We start from the raw sequence: 27,581 nt of genomic DNA on the forward strand, positions 1-27,581 counted from the left end.
CAGACGCCCTGCCCAGGACCCGAGCAGCGTGAATCAGATGACGAGTTCCCTTTAAGTATCTGGATCTCTGCTGCACCTGTGTGTATCGGGCGCAGTAACTCACACATCATTTCCTGTTCTTTAGACGGGCTGATCGTCTGCCATCTTCCGTTTGGGCCGACCGCATATTTCACCCTCTGTAACGTGGTAATGAGGCACGATATTCCGGACCTGGGCACGATGTCTGAGGCGTACCCACACCTCGTCTTCCACAACTTCACCTCGCGGCTTGGACAGCGGGTGAGACCGGCTTCCTGGACCACCATATACATCAGTCGTTACTTTTCTAAACCTTTCCTTTCCTGCCTCCAGGTTTCCAATATCATGAAGTATTTATTCCCTGTGCCCAAGGATGACAGCAGGCGAGTGATAACTTTTGCAAATCAAGAGGACATTTCCTTCCGGTACGTGCTGTGGACCAGGGCTGGGTGATCAGCACCCGCTGTGTCGGGGTCCTCCATAATAACCGCTGCTTCTTCCTGCAGGCACCACGTCTACAAGAAGACCGATCACCGCAATATTGAGTTGTCTGAGGTTGGGCCTCGGTTTGAGATGAAATGTGAGTAACAGTGAAAGATTTTTGCCAGGATCCGATTATCTCTTGTAGGATGAGCAGTGGTCTGCCATCCGCGGGTCTCAGGCTGGACAGAGTAGAGCCTGCCCGGTCCTGCGCACTATAAATGGTACAGACTGATCATGGCCATTATTGAGGGGCTGTGATCTGGGCCCACGTCTTCAGCTTCGTAGCCCCTAGGATCCAGGACTCAATGGCCACACAGTCAGGTTCAGGGCCGTAGAATTCAGATGGAAAAACGGCCCTTGTGACAGTAAGTCTGGCCGGTCTGGTAGCGCCCACGGTTGGCCGACCGTGAGATGCCACAGATCCGGATACCACGACCTTCTCGGCCAGTCTGGAGCGACGAGCAGGACGCGGCGGCACTCGGACCTGATCTTGCGTAGCACTCTGGGCAAGAGTGCCAGAGGGGGAAACACATAGGGCAGCTGGAACTGCGACCAATCTTGCACTAAGGCGTCTGCCGCCAGAGCTCTGTGATCGCGAGACCGTGCCATGAAAATTGGGACCTTGTTGTTGTGCCGGGACGCCATTAGGTCGACATCCGGCCTTCCCCAGCGGCGACAGATTTCCTGAAACACGTCCGGGTGAAGGGACCATTCCCCTGCGTCCATACCCTGGCGACTGAGGAAGTCCGCTTCCCAGTTTTCTACGCCGGGGATGTGAACTGCGGAGATGGTGGAGGCCGTGGCTTCCACCCACATCAGAATCCGCCGGACTTCCTGGAAGGCTTGCCGACTGCGTGTCCCGCCTTGGTGGTTGATGTAAGCCACCGCTGTGGAGTTGTCCGACTGAATTCGGATCTGCTTTCCTTCCAGCCACTGCTGAAAGGCTTGTAGGGCAAGATACACTGCTCTGATTTCCAGAACATTGATCTGAAGGGTGGACTCCTGCTGAGTCCACGTACCCTGAGCCCTGTGGTGGAGAAAAACTGCTCCCCACCCTGACAGACTCGCGTCTGTCGTGACCACCGCCCAGGATGGGGGTAGGAATGACCTTCCCTGTGATAATGAGGTGGGAAGAAGCCACCATTGAAGAGAGTCCTTGGCCATCTGGGAAAGGGAGACTTTCCTGTCTAAGGACGTCGACTTCCCGTCCCATTGGCGGAGAATGTCCCATTGAAGTGGGCGCAGATGAAACTGCGCAAACGGGACTGCCTCCATTGCTGCCACCATCTTCCCCAGGAAGTGCATGAGGCGTCTTAAGGGGTGCGACTGGCCTTGAAGGAGAGAGTGCACCCCTGTCTGTAGTGAACGCTGCTTGTCCATCGGAAGCTTCACTATCGCAGAGAGAGTATGAAACTCCATGCCAAGATATGTTAGTGATTGGGTCGGTGACAGATTTGACTTTGAAAAGTTGATGATCCACCCGAAAGTCTGGAGAGTCTCCAGCGCAACGTTCAGGCTGTGTTGGCATGCCTCTTGAGAGGGTGCCTTGACAAGTAGATCGTCCAAGTAAGGGATCACCGAGTGTCCCTGAGAGTGCAAGACTGCTACCACTGCTGCCATGACCTTGGTGAAAACCCGTGGGGCTGTCGCCAGACCAAATGGCAGGGCTACGAACTGAAGGTGTTCGTCTCCTATAACGAAGCGTAGAAAACGCTGGTGCTCTGGAGCAATCGGCACGTGGAGATAAGCATCTTTGATGTCTATTGATGCTAGGAAATCTTGAGACATTGAGGCAATGACGGAGCGGAGAGATTCCATCCGGAACCGCCTGGTTTTCACGTGCTTGTTGAGCAGTTTTAGGTCCAGCACAGGACGGAAAGAGCCGTCCTTTTTTGGCACCACAAACAGATTGGAGTAAAAACCTTGACCTCGTTCCTGAAGAGGAACAGGGATCACCACTCCTTCTGCCCTTAGAGAGCACACCGCCTGCAGAAGAGCATCGGCTCGGTCGGGATGTGGGGAAGTTCTGAAGAACCGAGGCGGAGGACGAGAACTGAACTCTATCCGGTACCCGTGAGACAAAATGTCTGTTACCCACCGGTCTTTGACCTGTGGCAGCCAAATGCCGCAAAAGCGGGAGAGCCTGCCACCGACCGAGGATGCGGAGAGAGGAGGCCGAAAGTCATGAGGCAGCCGGCTTGGAAGTGGTTCCTCCGGCTGCTTTCTTTGGGCGTGAGTGAGTCCGCCAGGAATCTGAGCTCCTCTGCTCCTTCTGAGTCCTTTTGGACGAGGAGAATTGGGCCCTGCCCGAACCTCGAAAGGACCGAAACCTCGACTGTCCCTTCCACTGTTGAGGTTTGCTTGATCTGGGCTGGGGTAAGGAAGAGTCCTTACCCTTGGACTGTTTAATGATTTCCGCCAATTGCTCACCAAACAGTCTGTCTTGAGATAATGGCAAACTGGTTAAGCATTTTTTGGAAGCAGAATCTGCTTTCCATTCCTTTAACCATAAGGCTCTGCGTAAAACCACAGAGTTGGCGGACACCATTGACGTACGGCTGGTAGAGTCCAAGACCGCATTGATAGCGTAAGTCGCAAACGCAGACATTTGCGATGTCAAGGACGCCACTTGCGGCACTGATGGAGGTATGACCGAGTCCACCTGCGCCAGACCAGCTGAAATAGCTTGGAGTGCCCACACGGCTGCGAATGCTGGAGCAAACGACGCGCCGATAGCTTCATAGACAGATTTCAACCAAAGGTCCATCTGTCTGTCATTGGCATCTTTAAGTGAAGCCCCATCTTCCACTGCAACTATGGATCTAGCCGCAAGCCTGGAGATTGGGGGGTCCACCTTTGGACACTGGGTCCAGCGTTTGACCACGTCAGGGGGAAAGGGATAACGTGTATCCTTAAGACGTTTGGAGAAACGCTTATCTGGATAAGCATGGTGTTTCTGGACTGCTTCTCTGAAGTCAGCGTGGTCCAGGAAAGTACTCAATTTACGTTTGGCATACCTGAAATGGAATTTCTCCTGCTGTGCTGCTGCCTCCTCCGCTGGAGGAGAAATATCCAGCAGTCTATTGATGGCCGCTGTAAGATCATTCACCATGGCGTCACCATCAGGGGTATCCAGGTTGAGAGCAGTCTCAGGATTAGACTCCTGATCACCTAGCTCTGTCTCATCATACAAAGAATCCTCTCGCTGAGACCCTGACCAGCGTGATGACGCCGAGGGTCTCTCCCAGCGAGCTCGCTTAGGCTGCCTGGGACTGTCGTCCGAGTCAGAGCCTTCAGCCTGTGATGTCTGGGACCCCCTTGGAGCACGGATTAGTTCCAACTGAGGGGGACTAGAATCAGCAGTACCCATGGTCTGAGTGACCGGCCTGGACTGCAAAGTTTCCAGAATTTTTGTCATAGTCACAGACATCTTATCAGCAAAAACTGCAAACTCTGTCCCCGTCACCGGGGCAGGGTTCACAGGCGTCTCTGCCTGGGCCACTACTAGCATAGACTCCGGCTGACGAAGTGGCACAGGGACCGAACATTGCACACAATGGGGGTCCGTGGAACCTGCCGGTAGATCAGCCCCACATGCGGTACAGGCAGCATATGAAGCCCGTGCCTTGGCACCCTTGCTTTTTGCGGATGACATGCTGTTGTCTCCTCAGAGCAATATAGGGGTATAAGCCAAGAAGCGACCGTACAGTGCAATATATAGGTACAGATAAAAGTACACAAAACAACACTGTGGCACTAGTGGGGTCAGCACCTAGGTGCTGCTTACCGCCCGCTAAACAGCGGGTGTGTGGTCGCCAGAATCCCTTGTCTGGGTCTCCCAGGGCTATGTCCGTTCTCCAGCTCAGACTGCGTGCAGGAATGGCTGCCGGCGTCCTGTGAAGAGGGGCGGGCCGTGGGCGTGCTGCAGACAAAGAGCGGGAAACTGGCGTCCCACTGTGCCCAGTGAGAGGGCTGGAGTATGTAAATAAGACTCCAGCCCTCGGCGCTGACTATTGTACAGCGTCTCTCCCCTTCCCTGACTGACAGGGCTGGGGGCGGGAACGAAGCGTAACTAGGCCGCAGAAGCCGGGGACTAGATTTATAAGCGCTGCCGTCGTAAAAGCACGGTCGGCGCGAAGTCCCCGGCGCACCACAAGTCTCAGCCGCGCCGCAGTCACCATGGCGGCCGGCGCGGTAGTTCCCCACACATAAACTCACTCAGCAAAGCTGCAGTGAGTATAACCCAAGCGCGCAGCGCTACTGTCCCCGGCGCACTAGAACACCCAGCAACGCTGGAGTGTGTCTGTGCCTGTCTGTACGGGGACACAGAGTACCTGAATGTTGCAGGGCCTTGTCCCTGACGGTACCCAGCTCCGTATCCAGCAGGATCTCCGGGTCTGTGGATGGAGCCCGGCCTCAGAGTCTGGAGGCCGGTAAGATCCCACTTCACCAGAGCCCTTCAGGGGGATGGGGAAGGAAAACAGCATGTGGGCTCCAGCCTCCGTACCCGCAATGGGTACCTCAACCTTGACAAACACCGCCGACAAAAGTGGGGTGAGAAGGGAGCATGCTGGGGGCCCTTAGTATGGGCCCTCTTTTCTTCCATCCGACATAGTCAGCAGCTACTGCTGACTAAACAGTGGAGCTATGCGTGGATGTCTGACCTCCTTCGCACAAAGCATAAAACTGAGCAGCCCGTGATCCCACGGGGGGTGTATAGCCAGAAGGGGAGGGGCCTTGCACTTTTTAGTGTAGTGCTTTGTGTGGCCTCCGGAGGCAGTAGCTATACACCCAATCGTCTGGGTCTCCCAATGGAGCGCCGAAGAAAGAGCGGAATCCGTTAAGTGATTCCGCTGCTTCCCATAGACTTGTATGGACAACGGATTGCGACTGATGGACCTGTGTTGCTTCCGCTGGGCGACGCTGCGTTGCTTCCGCCGGGCAAAAGGAACGCAGCATATAACGTTTATTGAGCGGCGGAATCCTTTATTTTTCACTGCACATGCTCATCATTTTTTTTTTAATCACAGAAACTTTGTTTTGTCTCTCGATGGCCAAACGATCAGCTGATCGCCCGGCAGCCGGCTTTTGAGAGCGCTCATCTGATCGCCTGGCTTTTGAGAGCGCTCAGCTGATCGCCCGGCTTTTGAGAGCGCTCAGCTGATCGGCCGGCTTTTGAGAGCGCTCATCTGATCGCCCGGCTTTTGAGAGCGCTCAGCTGATCGCCCGGCTTTTGAGAGCGCTCAGCTGATCGCCCGGCTTTTGAGAGCGCTCAGCTGATCGCCCGGCTTTTGAGAGCGCTCAGCTGATTGCCCGGCAGCCGGCTTTTGAGAGCGCTCAGCTGATTGCCCGGCAGCCGGCTTTTGAGAGCGCTCAGCTGATTGCCCGGCAGCCGGCTTTTGAGAGCGCTCAGCTGATTGCCCGGCAGCCGGCTTTTGAGAGCGCTCAGCTGATTGCCCGGCAGCCGGCTTTTGAGAGCGCTCAGCTGATTGCCCGGCAGCCGGCTTTTGAGAGCGCTCAGCTGATTGCCCGGCAGCCGGCTTTTGAGAGCGCTCAGCTGATTGCCCGGCAGCCGGCTTTTGAGAGCGCTCAGCTGATCGCCCGGCAGCCGGGTGATCAGCTGATCGTTCACAATAGTCTGCCGCCGGTTTCCCAACGTGGTTTCTGACAAATGGATGGTCCAATTCATCATTTGTGTATATTGTACGCCCCTTTTCATCTTTTTTATCTGACATTTTTGACCCAAACTACTTAAAATAGTACATGGGATTCAAGAATTTTGCACAAAGCAAAAAAACTGCAACTCTTTAGTGGGAAATGTAACATTACGGGTAACACACGGGTACAATCTGATGTCATCACCCCTCCCCCTTCCTTTCCAAATGACTTGGTGGGATGAGAAGTATTATCACTGTTCAAACGAAGGGAATTTTGTTACTTACCGTAAATTCCTTTTCTTCTAGCTCTTATTGGGAGACCCAGACGATTGACGATTGGGGTATAGCTACTGCCCTCCGGAGGCCACACAAAGCACTACACTAAAAAGTGCAAGGCCCCTCCCCTTCTGGCTATACCCCCCCGTGGTATCACGGGTTCTCCAGTTTTAGTGCCAAAGCAAGAAGGAGGAAGCCAATAACTGGTTTAAACAAATTAACTCCGAATAACGTCGGAGAACTGAAAAACCGTTCAACATGAACAACATGTGTACCCGCAAACAACAAAAAAATCCCGAAGGACAACAGGGCGGGTGCTGGGTCTCCCAATAAGAGCTAGAAGAAAAGGAATTTACGGTAAGTAACAAAATTCCCTTCTTCTTCAGCGCTCTATTGGGAGACCCAGACGATTGGGACGTCCAAAAGCTGTCCCTGGGTGGGTAAAGAGATACCTCATGTTAGAGCTGCAAAACAGCCCTCCCCTACGGGGAGGCAACTGCCGCCTGCAGGACTCTTCTACCTAAGCTGGCATCCGCCGAAGCATAGGTATGCACCTGATAATGTTTGGTGAAAGTGTGCAGACTCGACCAGGTAGCTGCCTGGCACACCTGTTGAGCCGAAGCCTGGTGTCGCAAAGCCCAGGACGCACCCACAGCTCTGGTTGAGTGGGCTTTCAGCCCTGAAGGAACCGGCAGCCCAGCAGAACGGTAGGCTTCCAGAATTGGTTCTTTGATCCATCGAGCCAGGGTGGCTTTAGAAGCCTGCGACCCCTTGCGCTGGCCAGCGACAAGGACAAAAAGTGCATCTGAACGGCGGATAGGCGCCGTGCGAGAAATATAGATTCTGAGTGCTCTCACCAGATCTAGCAAACGTAAGTCTTTCTCATACCGGTGAACCGGCTGAGGACAAAAGGAAGGCAAGGATATATCCTGATTAAGATGAAACGAGGATACGACCTTAGGGAGAAACTCCGGAATGGGGCGCAGCACTACCTTGTCCTGGTGGAACACCAGGAAGGGAGCCTTGGATGACAGAGCTGCCAGCTCAGACACTCGCCGAAGCGATGTGATCGCAACAAGAAACGCCACTTTCTGTGACAGGCGAGAAAAGGAAACGTCCTTTAGAGGCTCGAAGGGCGGCTTTTGCAGAGCAACTAGTACTCTGTTCAGATCCCATGGATCTAACGGCCGCTTGTACGGGGGCACAATATGACAGACCCCCTGTAGGAATGTGCGCACCTTAGGAAGACGTGCTAGACGCTTCTGAAAAAACACAGATAGTGCCGAGACTTGCCCTTTAAGGGAGCTGAGCGACAATCCTTTCCAACCCCGATTGCAGGAAGGAAAGAAAGGTGGGCAATGCAAATGGCCAAGGGGATACTCTCTGTGCAGAGCACCAGGATAAGAAAATCTTCCACGTTCTGTGGTAAATCTTAGCAGACGTTGACTTCCTAGCTTGTCTCATTGTGGCTACGACTCCTTGAGATAATCCTGCGGACGCTAGGATCCAGGACTCAATGGCCACACAGTCAGGTTCAGGGCCGCAGAATTCTGATGGAAAAAACGGCCCTTGGGACAGTAAGTCTGGTCGGTCTGGCAGTGACCATGGTCGACCGACCGTGAGATGCCACAGATCCGGATACCACGATCTCCTCGGCCAGTCTGGGGCGACGAGTATGACGCGGCTGCAATCGGATCTGATCTTGCGTAACACTCTGGGCAAGAGTGCCAGAGGTGGGAAGACGTATGGGAGCCGGAACTGCGACCAATCTTGAACTAATGCGTCTGCCGCCAGAGCTCTTTGATCGCGCGACCTCGCCATGAATGCCGGGAGCTTGTTGTTGTGCCGGGACGCCATTAGGTCGACGTCCGGCACTCCCCATCGGCGACAGATTTCCTGAAACACGTCCGGGTGAAGGGACCACTCCCCTGCGTCCATGCCCTGGCGACTGAGGAAGTCTGCTTCCCAATTTTCTACGCCTGGGATGTGAACCGCGGATATGGTGGATGCTGTGTCCTCCACCCACATTAGAATGCGCCGGACTTCTTGGAACGCTTGCCGACTGCGCGTCCCTCCTTGGTGGTTGATGTATGCCACCGCTGTGGAGTTGTCCGACTGGATTCGGATCTGCTTTCCTTCCAGCCACTGTTGGAAGGCCAGTAGGGCAAGATACACTGCCCTGATTTCCAGAACATTGATCTGAAGGGTGGACTCCTGCGGAGTCCACGTCCCCTGGGCCCTGTGGTGGAGAAACACTGCTCCCCACCCTGACAGACTCGCATCTGTCGTGACCACTGCCCAGGATGGGGGCAGGAAGGATCTTCCCTGAGACAATGAGGTGGGAAGGAGCCACCATTGTAGAGAGTCCTTGGCCGTCTGGGAAAGAGAAACTTTCCTGTCCAGGGACGTTGACTTCCCGTCCCATTGGCGGAGAATGTCCCATTGAAGTGGGCGCAGATGAAACTGCGCAAAGGGAACTGCTTCCATGGCTGCCACCATCTTCCCGAGGAAGTGCATGAGGCGCCGTAAGGGGTGCGACTGGCCTTGAAGGAGGGATTGCACCCCTGTCTGTAGGGACCGCTGCTTGTTCAGCGGAAGCTTCACTCTCGCTGCTCGAGTATGAAACTCCATGCCAAGATACGTTAGCGACTTTGGAAAGTTGATGATCCATCCGAACGTCTGTAGAGTCTCCAGCGTAGCATGTAGACTGAGTTGGCATGCCTCTTGAGAGGGTGCCTTGACAAGTAGATCGTCTAGGTAAGGGATCACCGAGTGTCCCTGAGAGTGCAAGACTGCTACCACCGCCGCCATGACCTTGGTGAAGACCCGGGGGGCTGTCGCCAGACCGAATGGCAGAGCTACGAACTGAAGATGGTCGTTTCCTATCACAAAACGTAGAAAACGTTGATGTTCTGTAGCAATTGGCACGTGGAGATAAGCATCTTTGATGTCTATTGAGGCAAGGAAGTCTCCTTGAGACATTGAGGCAACGACAGAGCGGAGGGTTTCCATCCGGAACCGTCTGGCGTGCACATGTTTGTTGAGCAGCTTTAGATCCAGAACAGGACGGAACGAGCCGTCCTTTTTTGGAACCACAAAGAGATTGGAGTAAAACCCTCGCCCTTGTTCCTGAGGCGGTACAGGAACCACTACTCCTTCCGCTCTTAGGGAGTCCACCGCCTGCAGCAGGGCATCTGCTCGGTCTGGATGTGGGGAGGTTCTGAAGAACCGAGCTGGAGGACGAGAACTGAACTCGATTCTGTACCCGCGAGACAAAATGTTTGTCACCCACCGGTCTTTGACCTGTGACATCCAAATGTCGGAAAAGCGGGAGAGCCTGCCCCCGACCGGAGATGCGGAGGGGGGGGGGCTGGAAGTCATGAGGTAGCCGCTTTGGAAGCGGTTCCTCCATTTGCTTTCTTGGGGCGTGCGTGAGCCCGCCAGGAATCTGAGACTCTTTGCGTCCTCTGCGTCCCTTTGGACGAGGAGAATTGTGTCTTGCCCGAACCTCGAAAGGACTGAAACCTCTGCTGCCATTTTTTCTGCTGAGGTTTGCTTGATCTGGGCTGGGGTAAGGAAGAGTCTTTACCCTTGGACTGTTTAATGATGTCAGCCAATGGCTCGCCAAACAGTCTATCTCTAGATAAAGGCAAGCTGGTTAAACATTTTTTGGAACCAGCATCTGCTTTCCAGTCCCTTAACCACAAGGCTCTGCGCAAAACTACCGAATTGGCGGACGCCATTGAGGTGCGGCTGGTAGATTCTAGGACCGCATTGATAGCGTAAGACGCAAACGCAGACATCTGCGAGGTAAGGGACGCCACTTGCGGCACCGCTGGATGTATGATAGCATCCACTTTTGCTAAACCAGCTGAAATAGCTTGGAGCGCCCATACGGCTGCGAATGCTGGAGCAAACGACGCGCCGATAGCTTCATAGACAGATTTTAACCAAAGGTCCATCTGTCTGTCATTGGCATCCTTAAGTGAAGCGCCATCCTCCACTGCAACTATGGATCTAGCTGCAAGTTTGGAAATCGGGGGGTCTACTTTTGGACACTGGGTCCAGCGCTTGACCACATCAGGGGGGAAAGGAAAACGTGTATCCTTAGAACGTTTAGAGAAACGCCTTTCTGGATGAGCGTCGTGTTTCTGGATTGACTCTCTGAAGTCAGAGTGATCCAAGAAAGCACTCAATTTACGCTTGGGATAGAGGCAACGAAACTTCTCCTGCTCTGCAGCTGCCTCCTCTGCAGAAGGAGCTGGGGGAGAAATATCCAACAGTCTATTGATGGCTGAGATAAGCTCGTTTACCATGGCGTCCCCATCCGGGGTATCCAGATTGAGAGGGGTCCCAGGATAAGACTCCTGATCACTCTCTTCAGACGCATCACAGGGCGACTGATTGCGCTGAGACCCTGAGCAGTGTGATGACGTTGAGGGTCTTTCCCAGCGAGCTCGCTTAGGGTGGCTGGGGCTATCATCTGAGTCATAATACTCAGCCTGGGAAGCCGGGGACCCCCTTGCAGTCTGGATTAATTCCAACTGAGGGGGATTAGAGGACAGAGACCTCGCCGTGTCCATAGACTGAGCCCCAGTCATGGATTGCAAAGTTTCAAGGATTTTTGCCATAGTCACAGACATTCCATCAGCAAAAACTGCAAAGTCTGTCCCTGACACCGGGGCAGGACTTACAAGCGTCTCAGCCTGGGTCACTACCCCTCCGGACTCCGGCTGGCGAAGCAGCACCGGATCTGAGCATTGCACACAATAGGGGTCTTTGGAACCTGCTGGTAGAGCAGCCCCACATGCAGCACACGCAGTGTACACAGCCCTAGCCTTGGCAGCCTTGCGTTTTGTGGATGACATGTTGCTGCCTCCTCAGAGCGATCTGGGTCCAGCCAGGAAGCGACCTCACAGTGCAAGAAATAAATAAATATATATATCTGGTGACACAGTACACCAATGCACACTGAGGCACTAGAGGGGCCAGCTGAAATGCCGCTTACCGCCCGCTTAAGAGCGGGTGTGTGGTCTCCAAAAGCCCCCTAGTCCAGGTCTCCCAGAGCCTTGCGTCCTTCCTCCAGCCAGACTGCATGTAATGGCTGCCGGCGTCCTGGGAGAGGAGGGGGGGCGGGCCCTGGGCGTTCCTGGCTAAGAGCGGGAAGCCTGCTTCCCTCTGTGCCTAGTGAGAGGGCTGGAGCATGTAAATCAGGCTCCAGCCCTCGTCGCTGCTGCGAAACAGCGTCTCTCCCCTACCCTGATTGACAGGGTGGGGGCGGGAACGAAGCGGAGCTAGGCCGCAAAAAGCCGGGGACTAAAGTTATAAACGCCGCCGCCGTAAAAGCGCGGTCGGCGTGTCCCCGGCGCACCACAAGTCACAGCAGCGCCGCCCGATCCAGTGGGGGTCGGCGCTGCGTTCCCACAACACAAAGTCCCCCAGTAAACTGTAGGAACACTAACTCCAACGTTACGGTCCCCGGCGCACTACAACACCCAGCCAGCCCGGAGTGTGTCTGTGCCTGCCGGGGACACAGAGTACCTGTATGATGCAGGGCCTTGTCCCTGATTGTACTCCTGCTCCGTATCCATCAGGTGCTATGGGTCTGTGGATGGAGCCCGGCGTCAGAGCTTAGAGGCCGGCAGGATCCCACTTCCACAGAGCCCTACAAGGGGATGTGGAAGGAAAACAGCATGTTGGCTCCAGCCCCTGTACCAGCAATAGGTACCTCAACCTTACAACACCATCCACGGGTGAGAAGGGAGCATGCTGGGGGCCCTATATGGGCCCTCTTTTCTTCCATCCGAAATAGTCAGCAGCTACTGCTGACTAAAATCTGTGGAGCCATGCGTGGATGTCTGACCTCCTTCGCACAAAGCTTGAAAACTGGAGAACCCGTGATACCACGGGGGGGTATAGCCAGAAGGGGAGGGGCCTTGCACTTTTTAGTGTAGTGCTTTGTGTGGCCTCCGGAGGGCAGTAGCTATACCCCAATCGTCAATCGTCTGGGTCTCCCAATAGAGCGCTGAAGAAAAATATGTTGTAATATGATTTTATGTTCTAATAAAAATTTAATGTTTAAAAAAAAAAGTCACACAAAACAATTGCCAAAATAACTGGTGTATATAAAATCACTTGGGAGGGGGGGCTGGAGTGGAGTTAAGACAAATTTTTCCAACCATTTAAAAGTTTAATTTCATGACTTTGTGTAAGACGTCTGCAGAAGCCGCAATGACAGTAACAATCTGAAAAGAAACCTTAAGGCCCTGTGCGCACTAGACATTGACTTTTCCTAAGGCTATGTGCGCACTAGAAATGTGAAGTTTCTCAAGAAAATTTCTTGAGAAACTTCTGCCAGTGAAAGATTTCCGGACCTGCGGAAAAAATCCGCACCAAATCCGCATGCGTTTTTGCCGCGGATTTACCGCAGGTTTGTCCCTGCAATAAATAATAAAGATAATCGATAGACAGATAATGGATAGAGGGAAAGATGGATAGATGAATAGATAGATAGATAGAGGGATAGATAGATAGATGAATAGATAGATAGAGGGATAGATGGATAGATAGATAGAGGGATAGATGGATAGATGAATAGATAGATAAATAGAGGGATAGATAGATGGATAGATAGATAGATGGATAGATAGATAGATAGAGGGATAGATAGATAGATAGAGGGATAGATAGATAGATGAATAGATAGATAGAGGGATAGATGGATAGATAGATAGAGGGATAGATAGATGGATAGATAGATAGAGGGATAGATAGATAGATAGATAGATGGATGGATAGATAGATAGATAGATGAGAAAAACCTATATAATGTTCCACCTCCCTGCATTTTCTAAGCTGGCACCCTTTAGTGACTTTCATGTGGCACTTAGGCTACTTTCACACCTCCGGTTTTTGCTATGCGGCACAATCCGGCACTTTGCATGAAAATCGCAACCGGTTTTTTTTGCTGCCGGTTGCGATTTTCCTGCATAGACTTTAATTAGTGCCGCATTGTGACGCATGGCCTTGCGTTCCGTCCGGTTTTTGCCGCATGCGGCAGATGTAGCCGATGCGGCGGCCGGATGGAACGTTGCCTGGCACGTTTTTTCGTGCGGCAAAAAAGAAGGGAATTTTGTTACTTACCGTAAATTCCTTTTCTTCTAGCTCCTATTGGGAGACCCAGACGATTGGGTGTATAGCTACTGCCTCCGGAGGCCACACAAAGCATTACACTAAAAAGTGTAAGGCCCCTCCCCTTCTGGCTATACACCCCCAGTGGGATCACTGGCTCACCAGTTTTAGTGCAAAAGCAAGAAGGAGGAAAGCCAATAACTGGTTTAAACAAATTCACTCCGAAGTAACATCGGAGAACTGAAAACCGTTCAACATGAACAACATGTGTACCCGAAAAACAACCAAAAATCCCGAAGGACAACAGGGCGGGTGCTGGGTCTCCCAATAGGAGCTAGAAGAAAAGGAATTTACGGTAAGTAACAAAATTCCCTTCTTCTTCGGCGCTCCATTGGGAGACCCAGACGATTGGGACGTCCAAAAGCTGTCCCTGGGTGGGTAAAGAATACCTCATGTTAGAGCTGCTAAGACAGCCCTCCCCTACGGATACTGCCGCCTGCAGGACTCTTCTACCTAGGCTGGCGTCCGCCGAAGCATAGGTATGCACCTGATAATGTTTGGTGAAAGTGTGCAGACTCGACCAGGTAGCTGCCTGGCACACCTGTTGAGCCGTAGCCTGGTGACGCAATGCCCAGGACGCACCCACGGCTCTGGTAGAATGGGCCTTCAGCCCTGATGGAACCGGAAGCTCAGCAGAACGGTAGGCCTCAAGAATTGGTTCTTTGATCCATCGAGCCAGGGTGGCTTTAGAAGCCTGCGACCCCTTGCGCTTACCAGCGACAAGGACAAAGAATGCATCCGAACGGCGCAGGGGCGCCGTGCGGGAAATGTAGATTCTGAGTGCTCGCACCAGATCTAACAAATGTAAATCCTTCTCATACCGATGAACTGCATGAGGACAAAAAGAAGGCAAAGAGATATCCTGATTAAGATGAAAAGAGGATACCACCTTCGGGAGAAACTCCTGAATGGGGCGCAGCACTACCTTGTCCTGGTGGAAGACCAGGAAGGGAGCCTTGGATGACAGCGCTGCTAGCTCAGACACTCTCCGAAGAGATGTGATCGCTACCAGAAAAGCCACTTTCTGTGACAGTCTAGAAAGTGAAACCTCCCTCAGAGGCTCGAAGGGCGGCTTCTGGAGGGCAACTAGCACCCTGTTCAGATCCCATGGATCTAACGGTCGCTTGTACGGGGGTACGATATGACAAACCCCCTGCAGGAACGTGCGCACCTTAGAGAGTCGTGCTAGACGCTTCTGAAAAAAGACGGATAGCGCCGAGACTTGCCCTTTAAGGGAGCCGAGCGACAAACCTTTTTCTAACCCAGATTGCAGGAAAGAAAGAAAGGTAGGCAAGGCAAATGGCCAGGGAGACACTCCCTGAGCAGAGCACCAGGATAAGAATATCCTCCACGTTCTGTGGTATATCTTAGCGGACGTGGGCTTCCTAGCCTGTCTCATGGTGGCAACGACCCCTTGAGATAATCCTGAAGACGCTAGGATCCAGGACTCAATGGCCACACAGTCAGGTTCAGGGCCGCAGAATTCCGATGGAAAAACGGCCCTTGGGACAGTAAGTCTGGTCGGTCTGGTAGTGCCCACGGTTGGCCGACCGTGAGATGCCACAGATCCGGATACCACGCCCTCCTTGGCCAGTCTGGGGCTACGAGTATGACGCGGCTGCAGTCGGATCTGATCTTGCGTAGCACTCTGGGCAAGAGTGCCAGAGGTGGAAACACATAAGGGAGCCGGAACTGCGACCAATCTTGCACTAAGGCGTCTGCCGCCAGAGCTCTGTGATCGCGAGACCGTGCCATGAAGGTTGAGACCTTGTTGTTGTGCCGTGACGCCATTAGGTCGACGTCCGGCCTTCCCCAGCGTCGACAGATTTCCTGAAACACGTCCGGGTGAAGGGACCATTCCCCTGCGTCCATGCCCTGGCGACTGAGGAAGTCTGCTTCCCAGTTGTCTACTCCGGGGATGTGAACTGCGGATATGGTGGAGGCCGTGGCTTCCACCCACATCAGAATCCGCCGGACTTCCTGGAAGGCTTGCCGACTGCGTGTCCCCCCTTGGTGGTTGATGTATGCCACCGCTGTGGAGTTGTCCGACTGAATTCGGATCTGCTTTCCTTCCAGCCACTGCTGGAAGGCTAGTAGGGCAAGATACACTGCTCTGATCTCCAGAACATTGATCTGAAGGGTGGACTCCTGCTGAGTCCACGTACCCTGAGCCCTGTGGTGGAGAAAAACTGCTCCCCACCCTGACAGACTCGCGTCTGTCGTGACCACCGCCCAGGACGGTGGTAGGAAGGATCTTCCCTGTGATAATGAGGTGGGAAGAAGCCACCACTGCAGAGAGTCTTTGGCCGTCTGGGAAAGGGAGACTTTCCTGTCCAGGGATGTTGACTTCCCGTCCCATTGGCGGAGAATGTCCCATTGAAGTGGGCGCAGATGAAACTGCGCAAACGGAACCGCCTCCATTGCCGCCACCATCTTCCCGAGGAAGTGCATGAGGCGTCTTAAGGAGTGCGACTGACTTTGAAGGAGAGCCTGCACCCCAGTCTGTAGTGACCTCTGCTTGTCCAGCGGAAGCTTCACTATCGCTGAGAGAGTATGAAACTCCATGCCAAGATACGTTAGTGATTGGGTCGGTGACAGATTTGACTTTGAGAAGTTGATGATCCACCCGAACGTCTGGAGAGTCTCCAGCGCAACATTCAGGCTGAGTTGGCATGCCTCCTGAGAGGGTGCCTTGACAAGTAGATCGTCCAAGTAAGGGATCACAGAGTGTCCCTGAGAGTGCAAGACTGCTACCACTGCCGCCATGACCTTGGTGAACACCCGTGGGGCTGTCGCCAGACCAAATGGCAGAGCTACGAACTGAAGATGGTCGTCTCCTATCACGAAGCGTAGAAAGCGTTGGTGCTCTGTAGCAATCGGCACGTGGAGATAAGCATCTTTGATGTCTATTGATGCTAGGAAATCTCCTTGAGACATTGAGGCAATGACTGAGCGGAGGGATTCCATCCGGAACCGCCTGGCGTTCACATGCTTGTTGAGCAGTTTTAGGTCCAGAACAGGACGGAATGAGCCGTCCTTTTTTGGCACCACAAAGAGATTGGAGTAAAAACCTTGTCCTTGTTCCTGAAGAGGAACAGGGACCACCACTCCTTCTGCTCTTAGAGAATTCACCGCCTGCAGAAGGGCATCTGCTCGGTCGGGATGTGGGGAAGTTCTGAAGAACCGAGGCGGAGGACGAGAACTGAACTCTATCCTGTACCCGTGAGACAAAATGTCTGTTACCCACCGGTCTTTGACCTGTGGCAGCCAAATGGCGCAAAAGCGGGAGAGCCTGCCACCGACCGAGGATGCGGAGGGAGGCGGCCGAAAGTCATGAGGCAGCCGCCTTGGAAGCGGTACCTCCGGTTGCTTTCTTGGGGCGTGAGTGAGCCCGCCAGGAATCAGAGCTCCTTTGCTCTTTCTGAGTCCCTTTGGACGAGGAGAATTGGGGCTTGCCCGAGCCTCGAAAGGACCGAAACTTTGACTGCCACTTCCTCTGTTGAGGTTTGCTTGATCTGGGCTGGGGTAAGGAAGAGTCCTTACCTTTGGACTGTTTAATGATTTCCGCCAATTGCTCACCAAACAGTCTGTCTCCAGATAATGGCAAGCTGGTTAAACATTTTTTAGAAGCAGAATCTGCTTTCCATTCTTTTAACCACAAGGCTCTGCGCAAAACTACAGAGTTGGCGGATGCCATTGCTGTACGGCTGGTAGAGTCCAAGACCGCATTAATAGCGTAGGTCGCAAACGCGGTCATTTGTGTAGTTAAGGACGCCACTTGCGGCACTGCTGGACGTATGAAAGAGTCCACCTGTGCCAAACCAGCTGAAATAGCTTGGAGCGCCCACACGGCCGCGAATGCTGGAGCAAACGACGCGCCAATAGCTTCATAGACAGATTTCAACCAAAGGTCCATCTGTCTGTCATTGGCATCTTTAAGTGAAGCCCCATCCTCCACTGCAACTATGGATCTAGCTGCAAGCCTGGATATTGGAGGGTCCACTTTTGGACACTGGGTCCAGCGTTTGACCACGTCAGGGGGAAAGGGATAACGTGTATCCTTAAGACGTTTGGAAAAACGCTTGTCCGGATAAGCATGGTGTTTCTGGATTGATGCTCTGAAGTCAGAGTGGTCCAGAAAAGTGCTCAATTTACGCTTGGGATACAGGAAATGGAATTTCTCCTGCTGTGCAGCTGCCTCCTCTGCTGAAGGGGCTGGGGGAGAAATATCCAACAGCCTATTGATGGCTGCTATAAGGTCATTTACCATGGCGTCACCATCTGGCGTATCCAAATTGAGTGCGGTGTCAGGGCTAGACTCCTGATCACCCACCTCTGTCTCATCATATAGAGACCCTTCTCGCTGAGACCCTGACCCGCGTGATGACGTGGAGGGTCTCTCCCAGCGAGCTCGCTTAGGCGGCCTGGGACTGTCATCGGAGTCAGAGCCCTCAGCCTGTGATGCCTGGGACCCCCTTGAAGTACGGATTAGTTCCAACTGAGGGGGACCGGGGAACATCGGCACAGCAGTGTCCATGGTCTGAGCAACTGGCCTGGACTGCAAGGTCTCCAGGATTTTTGTCATAGTCACGGACATTTTATCAGCAAAGACTGCAAACTCTGTCCCCGTCACCGGGGCAGGGTTCACAGGCGTCTCTGCCTGGGCTACCACCACAATAGGCTCTGGCTGACGAAGTGCCACTGGGACTGAACATTGCACACAATGAGAGTCGTTGGAGCCTGCTGGTAGATTAGCCCCACATGCAGTACAAACAGTGTATACAGCCCGTGCCTTGGCACCCTTGCGTTTTGTGGATGACATGTTGTTGTCTTCCCAGAGCAATAAAGGGTATACAGCCAAGAAGCGACCGTACAGTGCAGAAAATATATATATATATATCAGGTACAGGAAAAAATATACCAATACACACTGTGGCACTAGTGGGGCCAGCACTAATGTGCTGCTTACCGCCCGCTAAACGCGGGTGTGTGGTCGCCAGAAATCCCTAGTCTGGGTCTCCCAGAGCCTGTGTCCGTCCTCCAGCCAGACTGCATGCAGGAATGGCTGCCGGCGTCCTGTGGAGGGGGGGGCGGGCCCTGGGCGTGCCAGACCAAAAGCGGGAAACCTGCGTCCCACTGTGCCTAGTGAGAGGGCTGGAGCATGTAAATAAGGCTCCAGCCCTCGGCGCTGAGTAATCGTACAGCGTCTCTCCCCTTCCCTGATTGACAGGGAGGGGGCGGGAACGAAACGGAGCTAGGCCGCAAAAGCCGGGGACTAAATTTATAAGCGCCGCCGCCGTAAAAGCGCGGTCGGCGCTAAGTCCCCGGCGCACTACAAGTCCCAGCCGCGCCGCCGCTCCGAGAGTGGCCGGCGCGGTAGTTCCCAGCACATGAAGTCACACAGCTAAGCTGCTGTGACTCAAAACCCCAGCGTATAGCGCTACTGTCCCCGGCGCACTAACACACCCAGCAAGTCTGGTGTGTGCGTGCCCGCCTGTACGGAGACACAGAGTACCTGAAAGTTGCAGGGCCTTGTCCCTGAACGGTACACAGCTCCGTATCCATCAGGTTCACTGGGTCTGTGGATGGAGCCCGGCCTCAGGGCTTGGGGGCCGGTAAGATCCCACTTCCACAGAGCCCCTCAGGGGGATGGGGAAGGAAAGCAGCATGTGGGCTCCAGCCTCCGTACCCGCAATGGGTACCTCAACCTTACAAACCACAAGTGGGGTAAGAAGGGAGCATGCTGGGGGCCCTATATGGGCCCTCTTTTCTTCCATCCGACATAGTCAGCAGCTACTGCTGACTAAACAGTGGAGCTATGCGTGGATGTCTGACCTCCTTCGCACAAAGCAGAAAACTGGTGAGCCAGTGATCCCACTGGGGGTGTATAGCCAGAAGGGGAGGGGCCTTACACTTTTTAGTGTAATGCTTTGTGTGGCCTCCGGAGGCAGTAGCTATACACCCAATCGTCTGGGTCTCCCAATGGAGCGCCGAAGAAAAACGCATCGCGCCGCATTCGGCCGATGCGGCACATTTTTCAATGCATGCCTATGGCGGCCGGATGCGGCAATAACCGCATCCGGCCGCCGCATGCGGTTTTTGCCACTGCGCATGCTCAGTAGCATGCCGCAAGCGGCAAAAACCGGACTGGCCGCACAGGAAAAACTTATGCAAAGGATGCGGTGTTTTCACCGCATCCGTTGCATAGCTTGCACAGCCGGATTGAGCCGCAGAGCTCAAGCCGGATGTGTGAAAGTAGCCTAAAGGGTGCTTAGCCTTGTATTTAGCCATAAAATAAATAAATAATTAAAAAAAAATGACGTGAGGTCCCCCCATTTTTTGTAGCCAGCTAGGGTAAAGCAGACGGCTGCAGCCTGCAGACCACCGCTGGCAGCTTCACCTTGGCTGATAATCCAAAACAGTGGGCACCCCACGCTGTTATTTTAAATTATATAAATAATTTAAAACAAAAAACGTGGGGTCCCCCCATATTGGATCACCAGCCAAGGTAAAGCGGACAGCTGGGGTCTGATATTCTCAGACTAGGGAGGTCCACTGTTATTGGACACTCCCCAGCCTAAAAATAGCAGGCCGCAGCCGCCCCAGAAGTGGCGCATCCATTAGATGCGCCAATCCTGGCGCTTTGCCCCAGCTCATCCCGCGCCCTGGTGCGTTGGCAAACGGGGTAATATATGGGGTTGATGCCAGATGTGTAATGTCACCTGGCATCAAGCCCTGGGGTTGGTGAGGTCAGGCGTCTATCAGATACCCGACATCACCAACCCAGTCAGTAATAATTAAAAAATAGACAACAAAAAAAGTTTTATTTGAAAAAACACTCCCCAAAACATTCCCTCTTTAACCAATTTATTGAAAAGAGCACAATCAATTCCACGTCCGGCGTAATCCAATAAGGGGGGGGGGGGGGGCACGGCGATCCATACCATAGTCGCTGTCCCAGTCAATGAAAAACAGAATGTTCCCCATTGGCTGGGAGAGCAATGCAGTGACCTGAGCTAACATCAATAGGTCAGCTCAGGTCACTGCAGGGGATGACGAGCGCTGCCATCAGGAGCATAGATGAGATCATTACCTTCTGTGATCATCTCCTGTACTGCTGACGTCAGCGCTGTCACTGACTTATCGCGAGAGCCCGTGACGTCACCGCTAGTGACAGTCTCGGGCCGCTCGCGAGACGGGCATAGACAGCAGTGACCGCGGTGACGTCAGGAGGCAGGAGATCGTCACAGCAGGTAATGATCTCACCTCCTGACAGCAGCGATTGTCATCCCCGCGGCTCCCAGCACTGCAGGATGTCAGTGTCTGCCTGCGCTGCCGCGTGACAGGCTGCTGACTGCGGGCAGACACTGACACTGCAGTGCAGGCAGCCGCGAGGCCGGAGCAGGACACACACTGCACGGGCACCTGGAGGTCGCACGGAAGTGCTTCTGTGCGGCGTCCAGGGAGTGTGACGTCTGCTCCGCTTCCTCTTCCTGGCATAATGACATCGCTTCCTGCAAAACCGCAGGCAGCGATGGGCATTACCGCAGGTAAATCGCGGCTATTCCGGTGGTATACCGCACATCATTGCTACCTGCGGAATACCCCCGGAATACCGCAGGTACCTGCGGAAATTAATGGACATGCACATTTTCTCAAGAAAGTTTCTCGAGAAAATTTTCTCAAGAAATTTTCTTGAGAAAAATCCGCACAGTGCGCACAACTATTTTTTTTTCTCATTGAATTTCATGGGAAATGTCTGCACAAAGATTGCAGACATTTCTCAAGAAATTTCCGGGGCAAATCCGCGGGTAAATCCGCGGGAAAAACGGTCTAGTGCGCACATAGCCTTAGGGAAAATCCGGTCCCCTTGAAAGAATCCCGCACCTGCGCTAAAAAATGCACCAAAACCGCAACGAAATCCGCATGCTGTTTTTCCGCAGGTTGGTCCCTGCGGAGTTTTACCATTATCTATGGCAAAAACTGCAGGTGCCTGCGGAAAAGAAGTGACATGCACATTAATTCCACAGGTATAAAGAAGGGAATTTTGTTCACTTACCGTAAATTCCTTTTCTTCTAGCTCCAATTGGGAGACCCAGACAATTGGGTGTATAGGCTATGCCTCCGGAGGCCGCACAAAGTATTGCACTAAAAGTGTAAAGCCCATCCCCTTCTGCCTATACACCCCCCGTGCTCCCACAGGCTCCTCAGTTTTGGTGCAAAAGCAAGAAGGAGGAAAAAATTATAAACTGGTTTAAAGTAAATTCAATCCGAAGGAATATCGGAGAACTGAAACCATTCAACATGAACAACATGTGTAAACAAAAAAACAGGGGCGGGTGCTGGGTCTCCCAATTAGAGCTAGAAGAAAAGGAATTTACGGTAAGTAAACAAAATTCCCTTCTTCTTTGTCGCTCCATTGGGAGACCCAGACAATTGGGACGTCCAAAAGCAGTCCCTGGGTGGGTAAAATAATACCTCGTAATGGAGCCGTAAAACGGCCCCTTCCTACAGGTGGGCAACCGCCGCCTGAAGGACTCGTCTACCTAGGCTGGCATCCGCCGAAGCATAGGTATGAACCTGATAGTGTTTCGTGAAAGTGTGCAGGCTCGACCAGGTAGCCGCCTGACACACCTGCTGAGCCGTAGCCTGGTGCCTCAAAGCCCAGGACGCGCCCACGGCTCTGGTAGAATGGGCCTTCAGCCCTGCGGGAACCGGAAGCCCAGCAGAACGGTAAGCTTCGAGAATTGGCTCCTTGATCCACCGAGCCAGGGTTGATTTGGAAGCCTGTGACCCTTTACGCTGGCCAGCGACAAGGACAAAGAGTGCATCCGAGCGGCGCAGGGGCGCCGTACGAGAAATGTAGAGTCTGAGTGCTCTCACCAGATCTAACAAGTGCAAATCCTTTTCACATTGGTGAACTGGATGAGGACAAAAAGAAGGTAAGGAGATATCCTGATTGAGATGAAAGGGGGATACCACCTTGGGGAGAAATTCCGGAACCGGACGCAGAACCACCTTGTCCTGGTGAAACACCAGGAAAGGGGCTTTGCACGACAACGCTGCTAGCTCAGACACTCTCCGAAGAGAGGTGACTGCTACTAGGAAGACCACTTTCTGCGAAAGGCGTGAGAGAGAAATATCCCTCATTGGCTCGAATGGTGGTTTCTGAAGAACCGTCAGCACCCTGTTCAGATCCCAGGGTTCTAACGGCCGCTTGTAAGGAGGAACGATGTGACAAACCCCCTGCAGGAACGTGCGTACCTGTGGAAGTCTGGCTAGGCGCTTCTGGAAAAACACAGAGAGCGCTGAGACTTGTCCCTTAAGGGAGCCGAGCGACAAACCCTTTTCAAGTCCAGATTGAAGGAAGGACAGAAAAGTGGGCAAGGCAAAAGGCCAGGGAGAAAAACCCTGAGCAGAGCACCATGACAGGAAAATTTTCCACGTCCTGTGGTAGATCTTGGCGGACGTTGGTTTCCTAGCTTGTCTCATAGTGGCAATGACCTCTTGAGATAATCCTGAAGACGCTAGGATCCAGGACTCAATGGCCACACAGTCAGGTTGAGGGCCGCAGAATTCAGATGGAAAAACGGCCCTTGAGACAGCAAGTCTGGTCGGTCTGGTAGTGCCCACGGTTGGCCGACCGTGAGATGCCACAGATCCGGGTACCACGACCTCCTCGGCCAGTCTGGAGCGACGAGGATGACGCGGCTGCAGTCGGCCCTGATCTTGCGTGACACTCTGGGCAACAGTGCCAGCGGAGGAAACACATAAGGGAGCTGAAACTGCGACCAATCCTGAACTAAGGCGTCTGCCGCCAGAGCTCTGGGATCTTGAGACCGTGCCATGAACGTCGGTACCTTGTTGTTGTGCCGGGACGCCATGAGGTCGACGTCCGGCACCCCCCAGCGGCAACAAATCTCCTGAAACACGTCCGGGTGAAAGGACCATTCCCCTGCGTCCATGCCCTGGCGTCTGAGATAATCTGCTTCCCAGTTTTCCACGCCCGGGATGTGAACTGCAGAGATGGTGGAGGCCGTGGCTTCCACCCACATCAAGATCCGCCGGACTTCCTGGAAAGCTTGCCGACTGCGTGTGCCGCCTTGGTGGTTGATGTATGCCACCGCTGTGGAATTGTCCGATTGAATTCGGATCTGCTTGCCTTCCAGCCACTGCTGGAACGCTTTCAGGGCAAGGTACACTGCCCGTATTTCCAGAACATTGATCTGAAGCGAGGACTCTTGCTGAGTCCACGTACCCTCAGCCCTGTGGTGGAGAAAAACCGCTCCCCACCCTGACAGACTCGCGTCCGTCGTGACCACCTCCCAGGATGGGGGTAGGAAGGATTTCCCCTTCGATAATGAAGTGGGAAGAAGCCACCACCGAAGGGAAGCTTTTGTCGCCTGAGAGAGAGAGACGTTCCTGTCGAGGGACGTCGGCTTCCTGTCCCATTTGCGAAGGATGTCCCATTGAAGAGGACGCAGGTGAAACTGCGCGAAAGGGACTGCCTCCATTGCTGCCACCATCTTCCCCAGGAAGTGCATGAGGCGCCTCAAGGGGTGTGCCTGACCTTGAAGGAGAGATTGTACCCCCTTCTGTAGCGACTGCTGCTTGATCAGCGGAAGCTTTACTATCGCTGAGAGGGTATGAAACTCCATGCCAAGATATGTCAGCGATTGGGCCGGTGTCAGATTTGACTTTGGAAAATTGATGATCCACCCGAAACTCTGGAGAGTCTCCAGAGTAGCGTCGAGGCTGTGTTGGCATGCCTCTTGAGAGGGTGCCTTGATCAGGAGATCGTCCAAGTAAGGGATCACCGAGTGACCCTGAGAGTGGAGGACCGCTACTACAGTAGCCATAACCTTGGTGAAAACCCGTGGGGCTGTTGCCAGGCCGAACGGCAGTGCCACGAACTGTAGGTGTTCGTCTCCTATGGCGAAGCGCAAGAAGCGCTGGTGCTCTGGAGCAATCGGTACGTGGAGATAAGCATCTTTGATATCGATCGATGCAAGGAAATCTCCCTGGGACATTGAGGCGATGACGGAGCGGAGGGATTCCATCCGGAACCGCCTGGTCTTTACGTGTTTGTTGAGCAGTTTCAGGTCCAGGACAGGACGGAGAAGGGAATTTTGTTACTTACCGTAAATTCCTTTTCTTCTAGCTCTTATTGGGAGACCCAGACGATTGGGTATAGCTACTGCCTCCGGAGGCCACACAAAGCACTACACTAAAAAGTGCAAGGCCCCTCCCCTTCTGGCTATACCCCCCCGTGGTATCACGGGTTCTCCAGTTTTAGTGCCAAAGCAAGAAGGAGGAAAGCCAATAACTGGTTTAAACAAATTAACTCCGAGTAACATCGGAGAACTGAAAAACCGTTCAACATGAACAACATGTGTACCCGCAAACAACAAAAACATCCCGAAGGACAACAGGGCGGGTGCTGGGTCTCCCAATAAGAGCTAGAAGAAAAGGAATTTACGGTAAGTAACAAAATTCCCTTCTTCTTCAGCGCTCTATTGGGAGACCCAGACGATTGGGACGTCCAAAAGCTGTCCCTGGGTGGGTAAAGAAATACCTCATGTTAGGGCTGCAAAACAGCCCTCCCCTACGGGGGTGTCACTGCCGCCTGCAGGACTCTTCTACCTAAGCTGGCATCCGCCGAAGCATAGGTATGCACCTGATAATGCTTGGTGAAAGTGTGCAGACTGGACCAGGTAGCTGCCTGGTACACTTGTTGAGCTGAAGCCTGGTGTCGTAATGCCCAGGACGCACCCACGGCTCTGGTTGAGTGGGCTTTTAGCCCTGAAGGAACCGGAAGCCCCGCAGAACGGTAGGCCTCTAGAATTGGTTCTTTGATCCATCGAGCCAGGGTGGCTTTAGAAGCCTGCAACCCCTTGCGCGGACCAGCGACAAGGACAAAAAGTGCATCGGAACGGCGCATGGGCGCCGTGCGGGAAATGTAGAGTCTGAGTGCTCTCACCAGATCTAACAAACGTAAGTCCTTTTCATACCGGTGAACCGGATGAGGACAAAAGGAAGGCAAGGATATATCCTGATTAAGATGAAATGAGGATACGACCTTAGGGAGAAACTCCGGAATGGGGCGCAGCACTACCTTGTCCTGGTGGAACCCCAGGAAGGGAGCCTTGGATGACAGAGCTGCCAGCTCAGACACTCGCCGAAGCGATGTGATCGCAACGAGAAACGCCACCTTCTGTGACAGGCGAGAAAGGAAACTTCCTTCAGAGGCTCGAAAGGCGGCTTCTGGAGAGCAACTAATACCCTGTTGAGATCCCATGGATCTAACGGCCGCTTGTACGGGGGTACGATATGACAGACCCCCTGTAGGAACGTGCGCACCTTAGAAAGACGTGCTAGACGCTTCTGAAAAAACACGGATAGTGCCGAGACTTCCTCCTTAAGGAAGCCGAGCGACAAGCCCTTTTCTAACCCCGATTGCAGGAAGGAAAGAAAAGTAGGCAATGCAAATGGCCAGGGAGACACTCCCTGAGCCGAGCACCAGGTTAAGAAAATCTTCCACGTTCTGTGGTAGATCTTAGCAGAGGTGGACTTCCTAGCCTGTTTCATGGTGGCAACGACCCCTTAAGGAAGCCGAGCGACCCCTTGGGATAAACCTGAAGACGCTAGGATCCAGGACTCAATGGCCACACAGTCAGGTTCAGGGCCGCAGAATTCCGATGGAAAAACGGCCCTTGGGACCGTAAGTCTGGCCAGCCTGGTAGTGACCACGGTCGGCCGACCGTGAGATGCCACAGATCCGGGTACCACGATCTCCTCGGCCAGTCTGGGGCGACGAGTATGACGCGGCTGCAATCGGATCTGATTTTTTGCGCAGTACTCTGGGCAAGAGTGCCAGAGGTGGAAACACATATGTGAGCCGGAACTGCGACCAATCTTGCACTAAGGCGTCTGCCGCCAGAGCTCTGAGATCGCGCGATCGTGCCATAAATGCCGGGACCTTGTTGTTGTGCCGAGACGCCATTAGGTCGACGTCCGGCACCCCCCAGCGGCGACAGATTTCCTGAAACACGTCCGGGTGAAGGGACCATTCCCCTGCGTCCATACCCTGGCGACTGAGGAAGTCTGCTTCCCAGTATTCTACGCCCGGGATGTGAACTGCGGATATGGTGGATGCTGTGTCCTCCACCCACATGAGGATTCGCCGGACTTCCTGGAAGGCTTGCCGACTGCGCGTCCCTCCTTGGTGGTTGATGTATGCCACCGCTGTGGAGTTGTCCGACTGGATTCGGATCTGCTCTCTTTCTAGCCACTGCTGGAAAGCTAGTAGGGTAAGATACCCTGCCCCGATTTCCAGAACATTGATCTGAAGGGTGGACTCCTGCTGAGTCCACGTCCCCTGAGCCCTGTGGCGGAGACAAACTGCTCCCCACCCTGACAGACTCGCATCTGTCGTGACCACTGCCCAGGATGGGGGTAGGAAGGATCTTCACTGTGACAATGAGGTGGGAATAAGCCACCATTGCAGAGAGTCCTTGGCCGTCTGGGAAAGGGAGACTTTCCTGTCCAGGGAGGTTGACTGCCCGTCCCATTGGCGGAGAATGTCCCCTTGCAGTTGGCGCAGATGAAACTGCGCAAAGGGAACTGCCTCCATGGCTGCCACCATCTTCCCTAGGAAGTGCATGAGGCGCCTTAAGGGGTGCGACTGGCCTTGAAGGAGAGACTGCACCTCTGTTTGCAGTGAACGCTGCTTGTTCAGCGGAAGCTTCACTATCGCTGATAGAGTGTGAACTCCATGCCGAGATACGTTAGTGATTGAGTCGGTGACCGATTTGACCTTGCCAAATTGATGATCCACCCGAAAGTCTGGAGAGTCTCCAGCGTAACATTCAGGCTGCGTTGTCATGCCTCGAGGGAGGGTGCTTTGACGAGTAGATCGTCCAAGTAAGGGATCACCGGGTGTCCCTGAGAGTGCAA

The 27,581-nt window shown here is 53.5% G+C and overlaps 1 protein-coding gene across 1 annotated transcript in view; it reads left to right on the top strand.

Moving 5' to 3' along the window:
• LOC142251620 (U3 small nucleolar ribonucleoprotein IMP4-like) overlaps positions 1 to 27,581 on the top strand; it is a 135,427-nt gene that overhangs the window by 95,629 nt on the left and 12,217 nt on the right. Inside the window, exons 2-4 of the mRNA XM_075324590.1 lie at positions 125 to 279; positions 352 to 443; positions 525 to 598. Of these exons, the coding sequence (XP_075180705.1) occupies positions 190 to 279; positions 352 to 443; positions 525 to 598 (256 nt within the window). The 5' untranslated portion in view covers positions 125 to 189. The remainder of the gene's footprint in view (positions 1 to 124; positions 280 to 351; positions 444 to 524; positions 599 to 27,581) is intronic.

The sequence above is a fragment of the Anomaloglossus baeobatrachus genome, chromosome 9 (assembly GCF_048569485.1).
Source record: "Anomaloglossus baeobatrachus isolate aAnoBae1 chromosome 9, aAnoBae1.hap1, whole genome shotgun sequence".
NCBI classification, from domain to species: domain Eukaryota; kingdom Metazoa; phylum Chordata; class Amphibia; order Anura; family Aromobatidae; genus Anomaloglossus; species Anomaloglossus baeobatrachus.